Here is a 25549-nt window from a genome sequence, read left to right as displayed (position 1 = left end):
CTCGCCCAAGACGACAGCGTGAGCTATTTTGCGGCAGGAAGAGCAATGAACACTCGCTATTCAAGAAGCTTCACTCGCAAGTACTGCACGATGCTTGTTGGCATCGGTAACCGCACGACAGCCGGCGTATTCAGCATTACGCGGGTGATTTCATGATGATGAAAGATAAGATCAAGTGCCGATTACAAAATGATGAAAGATTACTGCAAGGTCGTAAATCATAACAGTTGACGAGCCTCAAACACCGCTACACACAGTCTATACCTTGCCGTTTCTTCACTCTGTCAAAGCGAGCGATTGACCCAGGGCGTCTCATTGCCGTGTGCTTGAAAACCGATGGTACGTAGTCCGGGTGGGGCATAAAGCGTGAGGGCGTTCCTGAAATAAAATGTAACGGTTAAACATCTTCTTGAGTGTTTCTGTTATTAACGCGTGTACGACAAAGATGACACTGCGCTAACACAACCGACACTGCGTACTAAACAAATGCACGATCGCCGACCTGCCACAGTCCCGCTCGGAAAGAGCTCGAAGTTACACTTATGGGCTATACAGACACGCTGTTCATCAAGTAATACGGAATATCAAGTCACTGTTTCTTTACCTGTTTCGAAGTGATTGCTGCAGACGCGGGAGCTCGATGTCGGTTCCCACGGCGATCCGTCGGCGTTGACGCGATGTATTGCTTGCACCCATTTCTTTTGTCTCGTTGCCTGAAGCGTCGCGGCAGGAAATCTAAGAAATCGCACATTTGGACGCTTTCCGCTGGCATTACTGCAGCCTACGGCAGCACATCGCTGTGGCATCGCAAAAAAAAAAAAATATATGATCCCGCCTGCTAAGGAGGAGCGCGGCCAACACGGAGAGCCCGTACGTACGTTCTTTGGCGGATGTCACCAAAAATGTTTTGGGCGCTCGCCGCTAGTGTCGCTGTCAGAGTGCTTCCGCTGCGCATGCGCACAAGGCACCCATAAAAAAGGCCCATTCTGATGTTTTTTTTTTTTTTTTTTGTGAAGACATCCTGATTGCCGAATCGGCTCATTTAGAAGTGGAATATTGACTTTCTTGAACACATCAGCTTTGCCTTTTCTCTACACGTTGGTCGCTTCCTGGTCTGTTTATTTAGCTTTTACTTTTTCAGACGAGCCTGTTTTTGGAGCACGTACACAGTTTCATGAAAAATAAAACGGTTACTTTAATTTGGCTTTGGTCCAAAGAAAGTTTCTGGCACAAAATACGGCTTCGCGCGCACTCCTTCGATGCGGTGCGAGCAAAGCCGGCGTTTCGAAAGATTCTATGGCTATTAGATTGCTTTTCGCATTTCGTGCGTGGGCAGAGCGGTCCTTTGGCAACGTGATCAAGGGGCTTTTGTTATCAATGTGGTGTAGGCCTTGAGAGGCGGATAATAAGTGTGACGTAGTAATGAGAGGAAGCAATAGCTGCAAAGCCGTGAAGCTTGCTGTTGGTGCTCCATCCGTACCATTATCAAGTTGATGCGCTGTATCTTCCGGTTCGCGACAGGCAATACAGTTGCTTTCAATCAGATTATTTGAGGGCGCTGCTTTATGATGTGTATCGGAGCACACTTACGTCTAATTTTTCGTACTTCATGAGGTTTTCGTGCCAGTCGGAAAAAATTGTACGCAGTTAGTTCGTCGCTGAAAGCACCGCAGTTAGATGTCATTTTGGGGTGCCTACAAATGCCTTACGGACACTTTGAAAATTAGGAAAGTGCTTCTCGAGTTAGATAATTAATTGCAATTGCCGAATTAAATCTGAGTAACTAAAGAATTACTGGCGGCTACTCCACTTTAATGGAAACAATATGTACTAGGTTTCTTCGAGTAATGCAAGTGCTTTTTTAAGTCTTGGAGCATGAGAGTTGAGCAGCACTGTATAATTCACTCAGTAACCGAAATGAATCAACAGCAGAATCATCAGAATCTAATCGTCGAATCATCGTAACCAGAATCAACAGCAGTCATGCGCAGCAGCACTTATACTAGGACTCAGAGAAAAAATAGAGAGACAGAGAAGCTGAAATTTCGCCGGAAAGGTGAAACAGGATTAGTGATAGCCAAGTATGCGACAATTACACGAAGGCGACATTGCGCCACCGAGAGGACTCAGGCTGTGTAATTGAACTGTCTATGATGTCTTGTATATAGTCATATAACGCCGTCAATTCAGCGCTCCATTCTTCGAGGTCACACGAAATTTCTACAAGTGCAATATATATATATATATATATATATATATATATATATATATATAGGATTCGGAATGGTGGTCCCGCCCCAGCGCCCCCGCCTCCCGGAAATATGAAAACCGTCCGACTATGAGTAAGAAAATAATTAGATAATTTCATCAGTCAAAGACGCATCTTATCGCTCACAAACGTAATGTCCGCGTCATCGAGTAATTTAGTGAAAGATTTAGAATTGTGGTATAAGCCATAGGTGATTTTCAAAATTTTGGTGCAGCAAAAAGAAAAAGAATATATTTTGGAGATGATTCCCTTTTGTGTGTGCGCACTGAATTAAGATTCGAAACGAATCAACCTTAACTTAAGGAAAGCAAGTCTATGCGATACGAATTGGATTAACAGTCGCAGAGCGATTCGTCAGAAGTGCAAGCTTTTTTGTTTCAGCAATGAAGACATCGTTTCTAACGTTTTGACGGTTTTCCTAATGTATAATTTATAGTATTTAAAAAAGAAGTCGCAGTTTCGCCCGAAACATGAAGCATCGATTGCGATAGCAAATTAGTTATAAATTTTAGCTTTACGAAGTAAGGATTGTAGTTTGATTGGCCGTATAAACTTGGAAACATCCCCTTGCTAACTTAAATTAACAAGCATGGTATCTGCTCGCAGAAGCAAACATGAACACACACGATGAGCGCGGACACTCGCTGTCAAAACGCTGGTGTGAGGAAGTGCGGCAGCAGCAGCGAGTGATATGACCTTCGGGCGACCAACCAGTTGCACGCGAGCGGCGAGAACGCAGCGCGCGACACAGCTGTGAGCCGTCTGCAGATCCCCTTCCAAGATGCGGCGCGGCGACCGCGCGCGGCCATGCAAGATGCGCGCTTGTTGGCGAAGTCGACGCCTCCCCCGACGCCCCTGCCTCCCGCGCTGCCTCCCCGCTTACCTCCATATATGGCGCGCGAAAGGGCGCGTTCATGAGTTCCACTTGCGCACGGTGGCGAAATGCGCAGTTGCTGCCGGAGCGCAACGCACTGTCAGCAACTGAGCAACTAGAGACTCGGAGGCTATTTTGTGAACACACACTAAAGCGATGTCGTGTTGACAAGTACCTACTGAAATATATTTGTACAAAGTTCAGCAAGAAGCTTTATTTTGCTTTCTACAACGGTATCTGAAGAGTGATGCTGTTTCCAGAAAGTATAACGGCATATGTACTTAATAGAACACGCCGAATTCCCCACTCTTTTATTCAGAAAAGCTCCCACAGTATATGAAGATTGTCGTCCTCGACGTACCCTTCACATTCAAGGTCATTTAGGCTAAATAAACCGTATGCGCTATAAACGCTTTCGTTGCTTGAATCTTCGGGTCTTCGAAAGAACTCAAGTTCACTGGCATTATGCCACACCATCTGGCACTGTTTGCTTTGGGATGGATGTGTGACGGTCATCCTAATGCTGCTACTGAAAGGCCACTGAAGAAATTCGTCGATCACACCCTTGTGCAGCTGAATACTAGCGTGCAGTGACACATCATCTCCATCTTTTGTAAAGCGCACTCCTGGTGATAAGTGATAGCCTGAGATGTAGATTTTTTCACTGAAGTAAATATGAAACCCTTCTAAATGGGCACTGTCTTTCATTGCTTTGAATCCCTTAGCAAGAAACGCATACCGCTTAATGCTGATTGTGGTAAAGGCCAGTTCTTTTTCTTTATTCATTTCCATCGGCCCTACTTTCTCAGTAACTGCAGATTGGGAAGCACGGTGATTCAATGTACTACTTCCGTTTGACTGTTGTAGCAGTATTTCTTTGACGTTGTTTATGCAATGTGAAATTTCATTTAGGCGGTCATTCTGGGCAATATCACTAATAATATGGTCTAGCTTGTCTTTTATTTCGACCACTCGCTTGTCTAAGCTTGCATTCAGAACCGTGAAGACTGATTTTTCGTCACTGCCGGACTTTTCTAGAGCCTCGGAAGCCAGACACACCGCATAGTCTCGACATTTGCTTTGTAAATGCACTGACACATTACTACGGAGCACTAGCTTTGAACATTTAGGGCACGGCATAACGTGGTAGTCACAGTCATTGCAGAAATGCTTATTCAGCTCAGACGCAGCGAAAACCATGTCGCAGCCATGTTCCTCATTCCAGCATTTCACCTGAAATAGAAAAAAAAAGTTTTTGAGCAATTTGCCATCTTCATAGTACCTTCCATATTAGCATCTGCTATGTTATTTGTTGCCTTGGACCTTCGAATACTTCTAGGCTCGGCTAAGGTGACAACGTCATGAGATGTCAAGATATGTCTCATCGTACTGTTGCTGCGAAGGGAAGCGAACGAATTGTTCCGTGAAGTAATGCTGCACGCCCGTGTGACAGCAAAGCATCACTTTTCGAAACAATTCGTTCGCTTCCCTTCACAGCAGTTATGGTGAATGTCTCTTCAAATATTCACCATAATGCAAACAGAAACGGTTAGCAACAAAGGAAAGCAACCGGCAGCCAACTCCATTCGAACGCGAGATTACGCGAGGCATTGCGGCTTTGCTAGAAGGATTCTCCTAAATCGTTAATTTTCTAGAGCGATACGGTGGCAGAAGTTGTACCCTGTGTGCAAGCCGATGGCATGTGCATCGGGAATGAGAGCGGTTGTCGCAGGTGAAATGCCTTGATATGTTGAGGTAACTTCATCTGCTGCGTTTAAGTGGGATACTTTTACGTTCTGAAAACAGTTTTTCTCCCAGTAGGGTTGCGCTGTCCTCAGGCGTCTGAGCCACATAACGATGAGGAGCCCCTCGGTGCGTTTACTTACGCGTGCCTCGAATTCCGCTAGGGCCAGAAGCTGTTTGAGGCTACGTATTTTCGCGGCAAACATTCCTGTAGAGCGATGGCGAGATTACGAAGCTTCCAGGGTACACAGAATAAGTTTATTTCTGAGAATCATGCGCAAATAAGGCGACTGATACAGGGAGACACAGAGACATACTTACCACAGAACAAGTGCTCACTGCCAACTGAAGTTTTATTTGAAGAACGACAGCCTTTTTATATATACATCCCATAATAGGCATGCGAATACAGACATCAACATGACACAATGAGTGTACATCGTGTAAAAAGGTTATTTCTTTTTTTGAAAACGTCAGAGAAGGCACGATTACACCGCTATGTCCAAGCATTTTAATACAAATGCCTGTATCATTTATCTCTACTTCTTACTTTTTCCTTTTCCAAGAGACTTCGTCATCTAAATCACAGGCGCGCATATTGACTTATTCCAATGGTCCGCTAAATGCCTTCCATGCCTATTCTTCACCTTACTGCCGTACTGACGCGCTGGATCATTAAATCACTGTCCGGTTTGTACTATATATACTTCACCACACCTTGGGAAGACAATGGGAAGGCTGGAGATGGAAATCCAAGACGATTACCAAAACGAGAACAAGGTAAAAGAGGAAGCCAACGTATCGGCAAGTGGACTCATCTTTTCCAAGGCAGCTTAGTGGTATTAGCTTAGCGGTATTTGGCAAGCCACGTTGCGCTTGCCGTCCGTAAACCTAGTTTTACGAGTAGTGGTGGACTGAGGCCTGCTATGCTCTCATTCGAGGACACTCAGTACATCGCTTGCAAGGGGCACTGAAAAGTAAGTTCACACTAATGTCGGTTGGATGCTTTCTTGAAGTTGTGCGATAACATATGCACATAGGGCAGCACGTGCACTGGTCTCCTGTGTTTTTTCGTTGCCTGATGGTTTGAAACTGCCCTGTTTCTTACTTTACAAGTTGGTCTCAGATATTCAAGTGATAAGACAACTGGGAAAACCCGGTTTCTCTAATCGTGCTGCCAGATTTGAAAACGTTTGCTGCATCTCGTGTTCGCAAGGGTCCTTCAGTGCTGGCTCAATACAAGTCGCCTCTATAACCCCCTTAATCAATTTAGAATGTGCGCTCTGAAAAAAAAAAAAAAAAAAAAAAAAAAAAACAGATGACGATAGGCTATCGACGCGGACAAGCGCAAACTTTCGATTGGCTTTTATATCGGTCATAAGGGTAAGCATAAGTAGTTTACAACACATGCGCAAAGAAACAACGAAGAAATTATGGGTTCACATGGTTTCAACGGGTTTAATTTTTCAAATTTAGGGTAAATTATGTGGTTATCCCTGCCACAACCGCGATCCGATCTTAAGGCATGACGTCGTAGGGGCCTCCAGAAATTTTGACCACCTGGGCTTTTTAACGGGCACCTAAATCTGAATACACGGGTGTTATCGCATTTCGCCCCGATGGAAATGCGGCCGCCGTGGCCGTGATTCGATTCCGCGACCTCGTGCTTAGCAGCCCAACACCATAGCCACTAAGCTACCACAGCGGGTATATTTGCTTGTTGATTCATTGCGTATGCATGGTAAACTCGGTATACTTACGCCTCAGATTGAAATAAAATTTACTTTATAGTCTGCACTCTTCCGTGACAACATCCTGTCGCCGTTGTCTTTCCTTGGCACAGCGTCTTTTCTTAGATATTATGAACGAACTTGCTAAAGAAGTTTTATTGACGCATGATCTGATTGTGAGCCACGCTCTAGTGCGTGGATGTGGATTGATTTCCGATACCGGGACTTCTTTAACGTGCACCCAATTCGCGGTAGACGAGCTAGTCTGCAGTTCGCCCAAATCGAACGCGGCCGTCGCTGCTGCCCTTTGACCCCACGACCTCGTGTTTAGCAGCGCCATGCCAAAGCCACTGAGAAACCACGACGGGCGATCCCTGGAGGTGCGGCTGCCGGCGACGCGAGAGCGTAGCCATTGTGACGGCGCCTCCGCCGCTGATTGGCTTCGTCGCTGTGTGGCTACTGCAAGCCAGAAAAATGGGTCCGGCACCCAAGCTGGGTCTACCACGGACAATTCCTCGCTCGCGAGTCAGGTCCACCACCGGCCCGCACACATAGTGCGGTGAGTTGCCATGCCGCTAATGGACACGCGCGGTAAAAACATGCCTGCTCAGAATGCAACTTGTAGACCCACATGCATGTAATAGCTGACTGCGTAATCACATCATCTGTTCACGATGAACTACAGATGGGAGCCTAAGTCTGCACGGCACTTATTTGGAAAGCATTGCGAGTCGAGCGCAGAGCGAGATGGGCCTGCCGCCACGTGCTTGAATTGCAGAATACTACTCGTATACGGTAAGTGATAGAATATGAGTAAATATAGCTGGTAAATTTAGTGTTTCAGTTGGTCTTTTCATGATAAAGGAATGCAAGCTAGCATGCGACGCTGCGAGAAACCAGTTGCAGAATAAAGGTCGGAGAACGAGACAGACGAGAAAAGAACACAAGAAAAACGCATCATGCCTGCGGTAAAGTACACGAAGAAAACGCAAATACACCACCCTGTAACTCATTAACGAATGCGAGTAAGCACACCCGCATAGAAGGATAATTTATAAATGAATAGCGTTGCTCTATACTCGCTGCTTTTAAGGTTAACATTTCTCATTATGCAAATTCTGAAGTAGCTTTCAGTCAGTAGTAAGTGAAAATTAGATTTATGGCGAGTTCACGGTAACGTCCAATACGTACTCAATATAGCGTTGAGCTACTTTCTTTTAACTCCTATTTAATATTTGCATATTGCTTATTATCTAGGAACACTTTAACTGCAAATCACGCGTATTTCTAAAAGAAGCAGCTCCATTTTCCTTTATGAATCTATTCAAAGAACTTTGCGAAATTGACCTGCTAGCAACAACAGACGCATTCTTTCCTTTGCGTTCACTTACCTTCCGCCGGAGCAGGTTCTGCAAAGGAAATTCTCTCCAGTCAGCGTCGTCTTCGAGAAACTGGTCACCGTCGAGCGGACAGGCGTGTCCGTCGTCGAGTGCGCACTGCTCGTAGCAGCTTTTGCACAGCGCGTGTCGACAGGGCAGAAAAACGGTCACTCTGGGCAGCACACCACACGCGTTGCATATTCTGTGCGAAGGAATAAGGTCGACGAAGTGCAGCGGTCTCCAGTCCAGTCCCTCGGTAAAACCACACAGCGTGTGCCTCTTGCCTTGAGAAGCCATGGGGAACGGCGAGTACGTCAACTACGAAACACCGTGCCAGCAGTTCTGCGGAACCCATAGAGAAACGGAAACGTCGAACGCTGCCAGAGCTCTGTCGTCTCAGCCGTTGCCGAGGCTACTATCACTCTGATAAACGTACGCCCTTTTCCTGACTGTTAACGGCATCGCTCACAGGTCGGCATGGAGCGGTCTGAAAATTATCTAGTCGCCTTGCTCAGTGAATATTGTTACCGCCCATTTTATCACCTGTTTCGGATGGCTGACGTACAAAGGTCGCGATTGTTGAAACGAAACCCCGTGCAAAAACAATTCCCTGAGGCGTGAATAAGAAGCCTACGATGGAAGAGCGACTAACTGCAAAGCGCAGAACCCATTGACGAGAAGAAAAAAGATTCTAAAGACCGCCTGAATATTTTACAGGGAAGCTGTATATGGCTAAGATCTGGGCGGAACGCGTCGACGCGTAGATCAATATTTTATACATCGGCCAAAACCGAAGATAGTGCAATACCGAAACCGACGCGCAGCGGAGGAGCAGTTTGCCATTAAGGGGCCCGCATACGCAGCTTCGCCGAAAGCTTCTATGAAAACGGGGAATCGGCGATCGGTGAAGTTGAAACAAAATACAATATACTGATGGGCGACTTCAATGCCAGGGTAGGTAAGAAGAAGGCTGGAGACAAGTCGGGGGGGGGGGATATGGCATAGGTTCTAAGATTAGCAGAGAAGAGTTATAGTAGAGTTTGCAGAATGGAATAATTTGCGGACAATAAATAACTTCTTCCGCAAGCGGGATAACCGAAAGTGGAAGTGGAGGAGCCCGAATGGCGAGACTAGAAATGAAATAGACTTCATACTCTGCGCTAATCCTGGCATCATACAAGATGTGGACGTGCTCAGCAAGATGCGCTGCAGTGACCATAGGATGGTAAGAACTCGAATTAGCCTAGAGTTGAGGAGGGAACGGAAGAAACTGGTACATAAGAAGCCGATCAATGAGTTAGTCGTAAGAGGGAAACTAGAGGAATTCCGGATTAAGCTACAGAACAGGTATTCGGCTTTAAATCAGGAACAGGACCTTAGTGTTAAAGCAATGAACTACAATCTTATGGGCATCATTAAGGAGTGTGCAATAGAAGTCGTTGGTAACTCCGTTAGACAGGATACCAGTAAACTATCGCAGGAGACGAAAGATCTCATCAAGAAATGCCAATGTATGAAAGCCTCTGACCCTACAGCTAGAACAGAACTGGCAGAACTTTCTAAGTTCTGACATAGGGAACTATAATATGGATAGAATTGAACATGCTCTCAGGAACGGAGGAAGCCTAAAAGCAGTGAAGAAGAAACTAGGAATAGGCAAGAATCAGATGTATGCGTTAAGAGACAAAGCCGGCAATATCATTACTAATATGGATGAGATAGTTCAAGTGGCTGTGGAGTTCTATAGAGATTTATACAAGACCAGTAGCACCCATGACGATAATGTGAGATAGAATAGTCTAGCGGAATTTGAAATCCCACAAGTAACGCCGGTAGAAGTAAAGAAAGCCTTGGAAGCTATGCAAAGGGCGAAGGCAGCTGGTGAGGATCAAGTAACAGCAGATTTGTTGAAGCATGGTGGGCATATTGTTCTAGAAAGACTGGCCATCCTATATACACAATGCCTCATGACCTCGAGCGTACCGGAATCTTGGAAGAACGCTAACATAATCCTAATAAATGAGAAAGGGGACGCCAAAGACTTGAAAATTATAGACCGACCAGCTTACTGTCCATTCCCTACAAAGTATTTACTAAGGTAATGGCAAATAGAATCAGGAACAGCTTAGACTTCTGCCAAGCAAAGGACCAGGCAGGATTCCGTAAAGGCTACTCAACAATAGACCATATTCACACTATAAATCAGGTGATAGAAAAATCTACGGAATATAGCCAACTCTTACATATAGCTTTCATTGATTACGAAAACGCGTTTGATTCAGTCGAAACCTCAGCAGTTCATGGAGGCATTGCGGAATGAGGGCGTAGACAAGCCATATGTAAAAATACTGAAAGATATCTATAGCGGCTCCACAGCCACCGTAGTCCTCCACAAAGAAAGCAACAAAATCCCAATAAAGAAAGGCGTCAGGCAGGCAGATACGATCTCTCCAATGCTGTTCACAGCGTGTTTACAGGAGGTATTTACAGATCTGGAGTGGTAAGAATTGGGGTTAAAAGTTAATGGAGAATACCTTAGTAACTTGCGATTCGCTGATGATATTGCCTTGCTTAGTAACTCAGGAGACCAATTGCAATACATGCTGACTGACCTGGAGAGGCAAAGCAGAAGGGTGGGTCTAAACATTAATCTGCGCAAAACTAAAGTAATGTTTAACAGTCTCGGAAGAGAGCAGCAGTTTACGATGGGTAGCGAGGCACTGCAAGTGGTAAGGGAATACATCTACTTAGGGCAAGTAGTGACCACGGTTCCGGATCATGAGACTGAAATAATCAGAAGAATAAGTAAGGCCTGGGGTGCGTTTGGCAGGTACTCTCAGATCATGGACAGCAGGTTGCCACTATCCCTCAAGAGAAAAGTATATAACAGATGTGTCCTACCAGTACTCACGTATGGGGCAGAAACCTGGAGGCTTACGAAAAGGGTTCTGCTTAAATTGAGGACAACGCAACGAGCTGTGGAAAGATGAATGATGGGTGATGATGAAGGGATAAGAAAAGAGCAGATTGGGTGAGGGAACAAACGCGTGTGAATGACATCTTAGTTGAAATCAAGAAAAAGAAAAGGGCATATGGGCCGGACATGTAATGAGGAGGGAAGATAACCGATGGTCGTTAAGGGTTACGGACTTGATTCCAAGGGAAGGGAAGCGTAGCAGGGGGCGGCAGAAACTTAGGTGGGCGGAAGACATTAAGAAGTTTGCAGGGACAACACGGCCACAATTAGTACATGACCGGGGTAGTTGGAGAAGTATGGGAGAGGCCTTTACCCTGCAGTGGGCGTAACCAAGCTGATGATGATTATATATATATATATATATATATATATATATATATATATATATATATATATATATATTATAGGGTGTGTTCCATTCGCCTGTACCACTGTGAACCAGTTCACAACGGTTCACGAGAAGTTCAGAAACTGTGCAGCTCGATTCTGGAGGTGCAGGCCCAGCGAAACACACGGAACGAATGCAAACCTGCAGACGCGGTGTAGGCCCTATGCTATGTCTGACGCATGTGCTCGGAGTGCGTAAGTTTGAGAGGTCCTTAAATACAGGTATGATCGCTTTCTGGGGCGTAAATGCACACCACAGTTGTCTACACACATCAGACATGCGTAAGCAGGGTTTTAACGGTGCTAGCGCCCGTCTGCTGCGCCACTGCTTCGCACCTGTATGCCTGTTCAAATCGGCACCGACAGTGGAGCGGGTGCAGAAAAATCATGAACCAGCCCTGCACCTTTCCTCCACCTTTTGAAACGAACGTCGGGGTTCTGCGGGCGTCATTGCTGCGCCGCTGAAACGAAAGGCCGGAAAGAATGGCAGGGTGCCGCACCTTGCGAACTGGCTGAAGTGGTGCAGGCGAATCGAACGTACCAATTATGTGCGACGATGTTCTCGGGGCCACGCGACTACATTGCGAACAGTGAATCCATGCGGTGAGTGCGCGCGTATCTTGTTGTTTAGTTCTGCAGTTTTCTGCGCTTTCATTTGCATAGCTTTTCTACTCCGTACCGTGGTCTTTTCGTGCGTATCAATGGAGTGTCCTACTCGGAAGAGGAAATTGTACCTCCACGATGGCCAACCCTTTCACGTTGCCTCATCGACACGCCACTATAGGTTGCGTCACATGTCACAGCCGGTTGTGCCAGGGCATGCTTTGAAAATTGCCAAGCCTGATCTGTCGTGCTCGTTTGACGACTGTCGGCTACTCTCAGACGATGAAATCGGCGCCTCGTCAGCTGGCCGTCAGACTCACAATGCATGCCCAGCCTCAGACGAAGTCCACAAAAGTGTGCTATCCGACCCAGTACCGCCGATAAACGTTGCCCAAGCGCTCGCAACGGCTCTGCGCGAGTATGGCACGGGCACCCTTCCTGGATCGACAACAACAAAAGCTGCTGCAGTCATAATGATTCTAGATTTTGTTGTTGCCCATGGGCTGCCTTGGGACACCGTGGATGGGTAGTTGCGTCTCATCGAAGCATTGTTTCGATTTCTAATTGACATGCTGCCTCTAAGCATGTATCTACTCAAGAAATGGTGGAATCCAACGATGCACACGGCCGCGAATCGCCATTACTTTTGCAACATTTGCGGAAGTCAACTAGAGGAGCTAAGTTCAGAGATAATATGCTGTCTAGCACGCGGATCAGATATGAAATTCTCGCTATTGAATAACGCAGGTTGCTTTTTCAGCATCTTGAACATCAAGCGGCAAATTGCTCAGACGATTGCAAAGTTTAAGGACGTTCTGTTCGCCGAAATGGAAAAGAATAGAGCAAGGATTGCAATGCGAATCCGTGAGTTACATCACCAGTGGTGCCTTTTACAAAAGTCTTAGGCAGAGTGGCAACATATCCCACAAGGGCTTGACGCTCGCGTTCAACACTGACGGAAGCCCTGTTTATAAATCGTCGAAAGCGTCCCTGTGGCCCATCCAGTTCACTATAAATGAACTTCCGCCAGGTGTGCGCCGCCAAAGCCCTGTTCTGGCTGGGTTGTGGTTCGGCCACAAACATCCAGACATGATGTTGTTTATGAAAAAATTTGTCGAGGCATTGCAGGCTGTTGGAACTGTTGTGTAGCAGTATGGAACAGATACGGTTAGATCAAAAGTTCATTCCATCTGCTGTTCAGTTGATGCACCAGCCCGTGCAGCAGCGACAAAGCAGACACAGTTCAAGGGAAGGTTCGGCTGCTGCTGGTGTCTGACCTGTGCACAACACATTGAAGGTATGACGTTTTTCACCTTGCTCATCAATTAATAGCTCTCTCTGATTCAGGTGTGCCCGCTAGTTGAGTGACCATATGCCATTTTGTCATAAGGATGTGTTGGAAAATTTCTTGCCACGATAACTAGTCTTAGACTCCAACATTGCAGATCAAAGTTGTTTTCACGTTGGCTTCTATAATGTTTTACTTTGTGTGATGATACCTTCTAAGCGTACTTGCGACTTCCTTGTATTGGGTTCTCCTCTTAAACGAGTTGAGGGAATGCGTAAGTTCTGTCCATGTTTTACAGTGCGGTGCATGCTCTGCATTATGTTGTGTTTTACAGCATCCATAGAGCAGATGTGTGTAAGTTCTCTCTAGTAGCTGCTATGCAACTACTTTATAGTGGGGGGACGCAGTGCTGCATTGTAGATTTACACTGTGGGCAATAGCTTGCAACAGAAGGTAGCACAGTGCAGAGGCAGTAGCATTTAGTGTATTGATTAAACCGATCTATTGGGCTTACTTTATAGGTACTGATAGGCTAATTGGATACCCATGATTTTGGTGAAGCAGTGCACTTGGAAAAGAAAGACTGCTCCTGGAGACTTGGACATACATCAGTTTATGTGTATGTCTTCATAATTCATGTTTATGTGAACTTGTGTTTTTGCCAAGTGCGCTGATTCACCAAAGTAATGTAAAGTGGACTGTATATAGGTCACTGGCATGTTTGCACTCAGGCCTCTTTCTGGCGACTTAGAGCATGCTAAAATCTTTTTGTTCAGGCTGTTCTTGGTGCAGTGCAACATGATGAACAAGAAATCTATTGAAGGAAGGTGTGAGACGGGGCTAGTTGTTAATCCATGATGTGCCCGGCGCGACAGCATACAAAGGACGGAAAGACATGGAGACAAGTGCACGATGAACAAATTGGCTGGCACTTTTCTGCAAGCATTTTACATTGATGCAGATTCTTGCTAGAATAAAAAGAACATATGCTTCACATTTCTGTGCACATATTTGTTGAAAGTACTGAATTGCTCGCAGTTGACAACATAGCTTTCATGTCACTGCCTGTTACTGTTTAACTAGTGAAGTGCCTTGAGATGCATAAGGTGCCGCATTGCATTAATTTAAACGTCAGGCAACCTACTGCTTTGTACCCTACAAAGCACCAATATGTCACTGTGAGCACACTTGTAAAAAACACTTTATGGGATTTCCTATAAATGTTTGTATCTTTGGGCGCATGTAAAAAAATTTATGGGCCTTTCCTTCATTTTTTTGAGGTGTTATTATTAATAGACAGAATATAGTACAAGGCAATAATATACAAGAGGAGATCCCGAGCTCAAAGACTGTAATGGGACCTCCTGTACAGTGTATAAGTAAAAATTCAAATAACGGTTGTAAGAAATAGTGTAAAATATTCAAAAGATAACAAATTTAGTATTGTTTTAGGTTTGGCAGTACTAAACATATCAGCTGCAGACATGCTAGTAAAAAAGTATAATAATTATTATTACATTCGACTAACCACAGAACTATAACACCAGTATGAAAGTAAATGGATAATGAGACCTAACCAAATTAACTTTAATTTGTGTTGCGTAACCAAACGTACATTTGGAGGGGAAAAATACTTATCTAAGTGGTTGCAGATGACAAAATGTGGTCTTTTAGTTGTCGTTTAAATTGAAATGATTTACATGACTTGATAGTAGGAGATAGTAAACGGACGAAAAGTGGACACTGCTTACGATAATTTGTGCGAACCATGGGAAGAATAAAGTTATTGTTTAGTGCAAATCGCGTGGGATTAGTATTCATTAGACAAGACTGAGGCATCAGACTGTTGCGGTGAGCATTATCTAGTTGTCGATATAAAACGTACCAAAACTAATGTTAATAAGCTCGTCTACAGTAAGAATATTATAGTTATGTAATATGTATGTGGAATTGAAATGGTTAGGACTTAATGTAGTTATTCTAACAGCCTGGTTTTGTAGTACTTGTAATGATTTTAAGTGTGTACGGTACGTATTGCCCCAGCATGCAATGGAATATTTTATATGTGAAGTGATAAATGAGTGGTATAAAGAGAGTATTGTATCCTGGTTAAACACATACAGAGCTTTTAAAAGTGTCCTTATTCCATATGTTGCCCTCCGCCTAACGTTGGCTATGTGTTGATGATATTTAAGGATAGAATCAAGTTTTACACCGAAGTAGTTACAGGACGTACTACGCGGAATAAAATGGTTACCAAGGTAGAGCGAATGAATGAATGCGGATGAGCGTTGATGGGACGTGAATAAAACAAATTGAGTTTTAGACGAGTTTATATTGAGCTGGTTAATATTGCACCAATTTAACACGTTGTTTAAGACGGTATTAAGTTTAGAAACTAGGTTGCCTACACAAATGTCAGAGTTAGAGGTAGTTGTGTCGTCTGTATAAAGAATGCAGTTAGAAGAAAGCAGGCAATCAGGCAGGTCGTTAACATATATGAAAAACAAGAGTGGGCCAAGTATGGATCCCTGAGGTACACCCATGTTTGTTGTCATTAATTTAGAAAGAAGACCATTAATTCTAACTCTTTGTGTTCTATCTTTTAAGTAATTTTGTATCAAAGTTAATGCAGGGCCTGTTATTGTGATAGATTCAAGTTTAAAGGGTAAAATGTTGTGGTTAATTTTATCAAAGGCTTTAGTTAGTCTTATCGATTGCCATCTTTAATTGTTCAGTTAGAGCGATAACAGCAAGTTCGGTTGAATAGCCCTTGCGGAATCCGAGTTGAACTGGTGAAAGAATACTAAATTTTGACATGTAATTAGTTAGGCGCTTTTCTACCAGCCGTTCAATAACTTTGTTAAAGAAGGGTAGAATGCAAATGGGCCTATAATTAGCAATCAAGGCATGGTCACAATTTTTAAATACAGCAGTAATTCTACCTTGTTTTAGTTCTTGTGGGAAGCTTCCAGTCTTAAATAATAGGCTAATAATACTTGCGAGAGCATCTGAGATTAGGTGGGCAATTAGCTTGATGTGATTTGAATGCATATTATCAAGACTTGCGCTTGTTGTTTTTACATTTCTTACAGTGTTTTCTATTTCCTGTGGTGTGGTTGAAAAAAGAAAGAATGAGTGAGGTAGGGGTCGCAATAAATTGTTATATTGCGTTGGTGTATGCGAATCGCTGCTAAAGAAAAATTCTGCAAAAGCATCAGCGATGTCTTGTGAGGAGGTGTAAGCGCTGTCGTTATGAATTTCTTTGAAATTATCGCGATTGTTTCACCTATTTAAAAAATAATTTACTATCTTCTATTTCTTACTACTGTCTCTTCCGCATTGTAATAATTTTTTCTCCTAATAAAGTTTTTTAGATTTTTTTAGTTCGATAGCAAGAAAGTTGGAAAATTTTTTGTACCTCTTTGTCAAATTGCTGTTAAATGGCCGTAATTTTGTTTTCTTGGACAGATTGCCTTTTTTTCGCATCAAGGCTAGAAGCTTATCTGACAGGCAAGGATTATGTAAGGACGCAAACATCTTTTTGCATTTCACTTTGCGGGTGTGGCAGTCAAAATAAGATTTTAGTACCGATATAAAGAACGAGAAGGCCGTTTGTGGATCTTTCATGTCTGCTATAGAAGACCAATGAGCTTGGCTTAGTGAATAAGTGAAATCGTCTTTGTTAAGAGTCAGCTTTGTGTAAGTGGCTTTGACAGAGCCTTCATCATTCTGAAAGCGTAAAATATCGGGTAGTGATCAGTAAGATTTTGTAACAGGACGCATGCGTCTGGTGGAGACAGCAAATTGGAAAGCGCATGATCGATTTTTGTACCATCTGTATAGTTAGTGCACCGCGTAGGCACCTTTATTAAGCATTCGAAACCGAAGCAATTGAAACAATTTGAATAATGTAATATTGTAATAATAATTGCAGGTACTCCTCGTTACATCCAAACGGACTTTGTACTGAGAACAGAAGAAGGGGTCCTGAGAGACATGAAGCTTGCCCTTGAGCTGAATATACCAGTGAAGGGCATCAAGGGTTCATCGCCACTGATAAACCTCAAGTTGTTTTATCCAGTGTTGAGCCAGGCAGTTAACTGCATGCACTATGTGCGGCTTCGAGTGACAAGGCAGCTTACCGAGTTTGGGCTAGACAGTGCAAACTCCCAAGAGCCGTTCTACATCGGTATGTGCTTGTGGTCACTTGTTAAACTGGAGTAACTGAATTGTATATTTTGTTCAGAAAAGTCAATTTTGAATGGATATAACAATTTGCTCTTGCAGTGCATGTGACAAGATTATGCCTGATAACATTCATGATTTAGCTGGTACTGATGTTACATATATGCAGAATGTTTTTTACATATGTCACTCACTACATATCATGCGCACAAGTCAAAATAATTATGTAAAGTAATGCGCTTGCCATGTTCTAAATTGCAGGAAATAAAAGAAGCAGCAATTAACCACGCCTGTATACCGGGGAGTGCCGGGCATTGTCAAAAATATCCCACTAAAACTTGCAATTGGGTCAGTGTGGATACCTGCCTGGAAACAGAACTGAAAAGGAAATATTTCCAGACTACAGTAGGAATGTCTTTATGAAAAAAGTACACCTAACCGAAATTGGCAGATTTGGCCGAGCTGGGTTGAACAAGTCTATAAAACAGCTGATTGCTGAGTTATCGGCTAGTTATTACAAGTAAAAAGACACGATCCAAAATTTTTGTTATTGCTTTTTTAATTTCACGTGATATTCTGTGACAACTTGTATGTTCTAAGACCTATGGTGAGCATGTGGCTTAAAGAAACTTGAACACGTCATTACAGTATTACCAGTGTCTGCTTGTTCATCATCATTAACTTCTCCCTTTTTTGTGGATTAGCATAATGCTTGCATTCTTCCAGTTTTCTGGGACCTTTGCAGTCAATAGTTACCTCGTATAAAGAGCTGCCAGTTATCCAAGCATTGTTTCCTCCATCTATGATTAAATCGACTGTTATTACATCTTCTGCCGGGGTCTCTTCCTTGTTTCATATCTTTTAAGGCCCTTCTCACCTCATCGCGACTTATAGGAATTCCTGTATTCTGTTCTTTACGGTTTTGAATGGACTTCTCCCGAGTCCTCTGGGTACTGTACAAGTCAATATAGAACTCTTCCGCTGCCTTTACTATACCATCGAGATTGCTCATGGTATTACCCAACTAATCTTTTCGTGCCTACATTTTGGTTTGTCCTATGCCAAATTTCCTTCTCACTGATTTCAGGCCGTGTCCGTTTTTTACGGCTTCCTGTCTTCCTCACGTTACATTTACCAAATTTCACTTATTTTCGTCTTGTTGTTCAGTTTTTACAGTTCCGCGAATTCTATCCTATCTCTTGAGTTGGACACTTTCATGTTTTGTCGTCTCTTTATTAGGTCCTTTGTTATTTGGGAGAGCTTGCTTACTGGTTGCCTTGGTGCTTTGCCTGCCACTTCAATTGCGGTCTCTGATGGCAGCGTAGTTACTGTTTCACTCTTTACCTCTATGTCAGCATCTCTCGGTTCTAAGGCTGCATACTTGTTTTCAAGTACCAACCTGAATTTGTCTGCGTTTATCCTTACTGCCTCTAGGTTGACCTGTTTCTTCTTGACCAATTTTGCTCTTTCTCTCTTCAAACTGAGGTGAATCCTAGCCCTATCAAACCTATGGCCACTGCATTTCATTCTACCTATCACTTCTACATCCTGCACTATGCTGGGATCGGCAGAAAGTATGAAATATATTTCATTTCTTGTTTAACTGTTGGGCTTTTCCAGGTCTACTTTCTATTGCTACCCTTCTTGAAAAAGCTGTTCATTATTCGAAGCTTATTCCTTTCTGTGAATTCTACCAGCATCTCTCCTCTAGCGTTCCTAGAACCGACGCCATAGTTTCCAATTGCCTGTTCCCCAGCCTGCGTTTCCCCCATTTTTGCATTGAAGTCGTCCATTACTGCAGTATACCGAGTTTGCTACTTTTCTCATCGCTAATTCATCTTCATAAAACGGATCTACTTCATCATCATCGTGACTAGATGTTGGAGTATAGGCTTCTACTGCTACCCTCTCATTAATGCTGTAGAATTCATCAATGTTGCCCGCTATGTCCTTATGAATTAGGCATCCTACCCCGTATGCTTGTTATCTGGGAGACCTCTATAGCAGAGGACATGGCCGTTATTCAGCAATGTATAAGCGTCACCAGTTCTTCTAATCTCACTAAGGCCGATGATATCCCAAACAATGTCTGATAGTTCCTGAGAGAGTCCTGATAAGCTAGCCTCACTAGACAGAGTCCGGCTGTAAAAGGTTAACAGGCTCAGTTTCCATTGGCGGCCTGTCCAGACCCAGAGATTCTTAGCAGTCTCTGCTGCGTTGCAGGTCTGACCGCCGCCTTGGTCAGGTGCTCCGTAGCTGCTGGGCACTGAGGACCATGGGTTAATTGTAGGAATCATAAGGGAGGGGGTGGCCGAATACTGTACCAGGGAGGCCAATTCCTGTTCTTAGTATTCCATTCTTAGTTCTTAGTAAGCTTAGTATGCCTTCCTAATTTGGTTGTCCCTGGCCGAAGCCATTTTCACTCTGCTCAAGTGTGAAATTTCACCAACTGATCTTCAGTGTGCAGGTAAATTGTTTATTTGGATTTACAGTATCTTACCTCTACTTTTAAGAGTATATACACACTCAACCTGTTATTACCATTCACCTTCTGCCAGTGTGTCCTTGTCATGGTCGTTAGCTGGTTCTTCATCAAACCTGCAGCCCCCAGCGACAGCTATTAAGTGCACTTGTTCTAAACGTGTGTGCTAGAGTTAGTCCCGCTAAAAAAATACTGCATGGCCATTTGGTCACAAGTCCCACTCGCTCTCTGCATCTTTTGCCGGTGTCAGGCATCACTGCAAGGCTCTGGAGGTCATATAACCAATGTGCTTCTCTGTGCATTAAGAAAATTGATGATAGTATGCGTTTCATATCACAGCAGCCAACATTCGCTATAATGCACCAAGCACTAATAAACGTTGCTTTAGTAATGCCTACTGCTTGGATTGCTATAAATAATTGTGGCCTTAACAAAGCTACCATACTATGCGAAGTCTGTAGTTTTTTATGGGTTTATGTCCACATGCCCCCTCCCCCCCCCCCCCCCCCCCCCCCCAATGCGTGAAAACTAGGCTATTACTAAGACATGATTAACATCTAGTCTTGGTACTTGAGAAACTAGGCATATGATTACACTATTCCCAACCTTTGCAAGTATTGTAATCGGGAAGGCAAACATCCTCTGCATGGCATAGATGAAATTTGTGGTAGTATACTACGGCTTATTCTTGTGGAGGCGCTCCTTCAACTATAGCCAAGCTGGATAAACGTCGCCTGAGTATTTGCCCACCCCACTGCTTCACACGGCTGCCATGGTCCTCGGCAGACAGGTGCTTCTGGAAGGCGAGCGAGTGGAAGATCTGGCTGCTGTACTACTCTCTGCCAACAGTACTCGGAGTGCTGCTACCGCGGTTCTGGAGGCACATGGCAATGCTGGCAGAAGCCATTTTCACTCTGCTCAAGAGCGAAATTTCACCAACTGATCTTCAGTGTGAATGTAAATTGTTTATTTGCACTTACAGTATCTTGCTTCTATGTTTAGGAGTGTATAAACACACAGCCAGTTATAACCATTCGCCTGCTGCCAGTGTTCCCTTGTCATGGTCGTTAGCTGGTCCTTCATCAAACCTGCAGCCCCCAGCGACAGCTATTAAGGGCACTTGCTCTAAATGTGTGTGCAAGCGTTAGTCTCGCCAAAAAATATTGTATGGCCATTTGGCCACAAGTCTGCTTCAGACCATAGTTTACGGTGTCATTATTAGAAATGGGAAAACAAAAGTCGTAAGTTTCTAGAACATTGTTTAGGGTAAATTTATGATGTGAATGTGTTTATTATGTTAGTATACACATTACATACTTACTGTACACAAACTGAACAGCCGAAAAGCATGAATGTGCATGACTTTTGTTAGAGCAGAGGCGCAGAGACTACTCTGTTCCCTACAAAACCTTTTGCGGATCATCAAAGCATCACATATTACGTGCCTTAGCCAATCAGTTCTGTGGAAGCTCGCTAGGTGGTCATTTTCCATCTTGGCTTACCACAATACTTGCAGGCTGAAGTAATCAGCAAGCCCAAAGCGACACTGATTATGGCAAAGGCTTGGATTTGTCAATGAATTCGACCTTGTTCTGCAATATAGCCTTCTGATTCGCTCAGATAGTAGTGTGAAAGGCCCTAAAAGTGCCTGTCCCTGGATCGAGTCTTGTAAAACAAATGCATCCTCTAGTGCACAGCTTTTCTCCTGACACAATTTTTCTTTCATGACTTATACAGCACGCTACCACTGTGGCAGGTGAATGTTTTTTTCTGGTCGTCCATTCACTCTGCATATTCTCCTCGATTCCCCTGTACCAGCAGTGCACCCAGTTAAAAAGTGCTCCGCAGCCTCGTGTGCATGATTTTCTGGCAGCTATGACTTGTCTGGTATTTGGGGTGGCAGAGATGTGGGAGCACTGTGCACACACTCTAACTTCTATGGGAGGGTAAACAAGAGTCAGAAATGACTTATACCTGGTTCTGCACTACAATAGGTTGCATTTTATGTTCTCTGAACTGCGGTTGTTTTGTTCCATTGCTGCACTTCTGAAGCTGTGCAACACCAACTTTCCTAATTTTGTGCATTGCTGGTTTCTTCTGGTAGCCATAGCTTCTGAAATTTATGAAGCCTTCAATTAGACTGTCTGAGTCATTACAATTTCACTTTCATTGACAACCATGGCAAGATTGTTTTCTTTTCTGTGTTTTCCTTTTGCTGTGTATGCTAAAACAAAATGCGATGCAGGAAGATAAAACACTAATCTGTGCACCTTTCATAGGTATGCTTGAGTGTGGCGCGAAATACATTTCATGAAAAGGGACAGAGAAAGGGAGATAGTGGAACGCCAACATGGGCGGATGTTTTCTGAAGTTGAGTATTGGACTGCAGCTTTCATGTGACTATTGTAGATGCACCCGCCAACACCATAATAGATGCTCATGCTATGTTGGAGTGTATTTGTTCTGTGCCCCCCATTACATAAAGTTTTACTGTTGATACATGGGGATGCTCTAATTTAAACCTTGCTTGAGACACACGTCAAGCGGATGAAAGTATTGGAGATGTGGTAATTTACACGTGCATTGACAAGCTTACTCAAAGCTTTCTTTCAACAATACTATTGTATGAAACAATTATTTTTTCTAGGTCACCTGCTTGAATCATTTGTGTGCAGAGCTGCAAGGCTCTATGGTACGCGCTTCATGACTTTTAATGTCCGCCAGCTTCGCCATCTGACGCCAAGCGTGGAGCATCTGGGTCCCCTTTGGGCAAACTCAGCGTTTCCCTTCGAAACAGGGAACGTGAAGCTGAAAAAGATGGTAAAGGCAGCGAAAGGAGCTCCGACACAAATACTGGAGAGAGTCACTCTGGAAAGAGAGCTGGAGCTGGCCTTGCATTTGCTTTCTCTTCCGCACGATGTGGTGAGGCTTTGCGAAAGACTGCTAGGCAAAGTTCCTATTAAGAAAGCGACTCGAGTTGATAATATATGCTTATTTGGAGCACCGGTTACTGCTATGTAGTCCGAGCGGGAATTGCAATCTGTGCAAAATTTCTTCGACGCAAAATGTGCTGTAATTGAGGAGTATTAAAGAACGAGCTTTGAAGGCGCAATTATACGCAGCCAGCAATATAGAAAGGCAAAGAAAAGTGGCTGTTCTGGGGTTGCAAGCCGTGATGGCAAATTTGTTATGTTTTCCAATATATTGCATGTAATTGACGGCATTTCTGGCGTGTCTGGCTGGTCTTGGTTGGTTAATTTCATCTTTTTTTCTACATTCCATGGGTGTACCACTAAGTTGCCTGTCAATACGGTGATCTACTGTGGTAGCTGAGATGGTGACACGCATTTCTCACTGCTTTCCAGGTCCACTTGCATAAACAGTAGGATATTCTTGAGTTCGGTGTCTGACGAAGTTGCAGGTGAAAGTGACTCGCAGGCTTGTGCAGAAAAACTAATACGCAAGTGTACACTCAGAGTGTGATTTGTCTTCTCTTGTGTGAAGCTGATAACTTTGTCATAAGTAGAGCGTGCTGGACGATATCAATGAGCATAGCTGGATAAGTTAGAGTTGGTACACATAGAGTGCCAAGGCAGTGGATGTGTAGACGCGGCGTCATACAATCCTTGCAGACGTCTGTCATTGCATGACTTCACATTCTACCGATGTCAAAGTGCCGTCAGTGGTCCTGAATAATCTTTGCTCAATCTCCAAATCTTTGCTTCAACAGTGAGGTGGCATGCACATAGCATGATTCAAGTGCGTGCAAACAAGAGACTGCTGGTGCTACATCACCAGCCAGAAAACACTTTAGGTAGTCAAATTTGGTGGAACGTGTCAAATCAGTTGAGGTGAATAGTTTGGTCAAATTGTTCTCAGAAGCCTCTCCACTCATTGATGTCCCCTTGAATGTTGACATATGTAGAGGTAGTAATCGAGGTCCTACGAATGTGGCTGTTGTCTCGTTTCTAGGCAATATGATTGCCTTCTGCGCTTGAAGTTTGTGATTGTATGCTTTGTGCTCTTTTTATATAGGAGATTTGGCAATGAAGCTCGGCAAGCACGCTAGTTCCTTCATTGCTGTGTTCTGCTGTGGCTGTATATTGCTCTTTGACCTGTTTGGTCGGAGTAAATTCCTCAAACTCGGTCTTACTCTGCGAAAGCAGAGACGAGTTTGCATTGCTGAAAGCTTGGCAATGTCGATGTAAGGAGAATGAAGCTAGGATTGGGCTTCCAGAATTATCCTACTAGTCTGCGCTCGTAATGCAGATTACTTGCCCTTAAATCGATATATCTGGATAGTGTCGAAGCTAGCTGATGTCCTCGCACCTGTGCTGATCTTCACATCCATGATCATTTCATTCCTGATTTCCCTCAACGTGAAGCCAGAATAGAGTTGTAACCTCGCAGATATTGAAGAATTGACTGTGGCAGTCTATGCTTACCGTATTTACTCACATCTAAGCCACCCTTTATTGTAAAAAAAAGAAATAGTACTTACCGCAAATACAAGCCGAATTAAAAAAAGCTCTTTTTATTCACAGAAAAGCATGAATTTTATTATACAAGTGTGCATACCACAGGCACGTCGTAAGTTCACTTGTCATCCACGACATCGCTGTCCTCTCTTTTGCTCACTTCTTCCCAAAGGGCATCGTCCTCACTTCAGTCCAGCGCGTTTGAAGTGCGGCATTTTCGGAATGCTCTGATGGTCATTTCAGTTGGAATTTCATCCCATGCCACTGCAAACCAGGCCATCTATTCTGAAACGATCACTTCGGCGATACCATTGTCTTCGTGTGACGTAGTGCTCAAACAGTCAATCAGCTCATCCGATTTTTCTCAACCAGCCAATCAGCGTGCGATTGAGTTCAACCACTTATAACGATATCGGTTATTACAATGAAAGGTGCTACACTGTCGACTTTTGTATGTTTTCTATGGGGAAACAACCTGCTTAATATAATGGGCCCATGCCGCATTATCGGTTATAACGATGAATTCTGGCTGCTGGATGTCCGTGCTGAAAGGTAATGGAATGTGAAATCATCGAAAAGAAGAAGTGAAATGCTAGCCGCTGCATGCTTGCCCGCCACTGCAACTGCCGCCCCCCGCTTCTCTCCATGAGAGATTCACACCAGCCTCGCCTATCTCTCCCGTCGCCCTTCCACCCCTCCGAACAAGAATGGGCTGCGGCCATAGCTCAGTGCCTCGCCACTGGACCACGCCACGCAAATGGACCACGCCAACTGCACTGCCGGCGCTGCTCCCAGATTGCTCGCTGGGCAATCTCTATGGCTGGGTCCTCACTGTTGGTTCCTTATTTTATGGTCCTCATTCTGCGCAGTTTTGCTAATGGATTAAGTCACTCGTGCTTGTCTCTGTTCGTTGCATCGAAGCCATTCCTGGCCACGTTGTTTCTCAGCCTTGTATGAGTTGCCGCCGAAATGTAAGATGGCTGATCCGCCCGCTGATCATCAGCAATGCACTACGTTGCTGGTGAAAAGAAGGCACACCGCTATAGATTTGGAAACGAAGTGCTCCTAACTGATGAGGCGATCGTCACGAACGTCCATCGGATAGCGACAGTGACGGCCACGACAGCAGCGCTGACGCTGTAGGGTAGGCT

General features: G+C 44.1%; 1 protein-coding gene across 1 annotated transcript; it reads right to left on the bottom strand.

The window, feature by feature from the left end:
* Positions 1 to 3331: 3331 nt before the first annotated feature.
* Positions 3332 to 8417, bottom strand: LOC129380056 (uncharacterized). Its single transcript, XM_050168589.3, has 2 exons — positions 8008 to 8417; positions 3332 to 4376 (listed from the first exon to the last, which is right to left on the bottom strand). The coding sequence occupies exons 1-2, from the start codon at positions 8290 to 8292 to the stop codon at positions 3459 to 3461; spliced, it is 1203 nt and encodes a 400-aa protein (XP_050024546.1). The 5' UTR covers positions 8293 to 8417; the 3' UTR covers positions 3332 to 3458.
* Positions 8418 to 25549: the final 17132 nt, after the last annotated feature.

Source organism: Dermacentor andersoni, chromosome 10 (assembly GCF_023375885.2).
Source record: "Dermacentor andersoni chromosome 10, qqDerAnde1_hic_scaffold, whole genome shotgun sequence".
NCBI lineage: Eukaryota > Metazoa > Arthropoda > Arachnida > Ixodida > Ixodidae > Dermacentor > Dermacentor andersoni.
The sequence above is the reverse complement of the archived record's forward strand: the minus strand, read 5'-3'. Positions and strand labels throughout refer to the sequence as shown.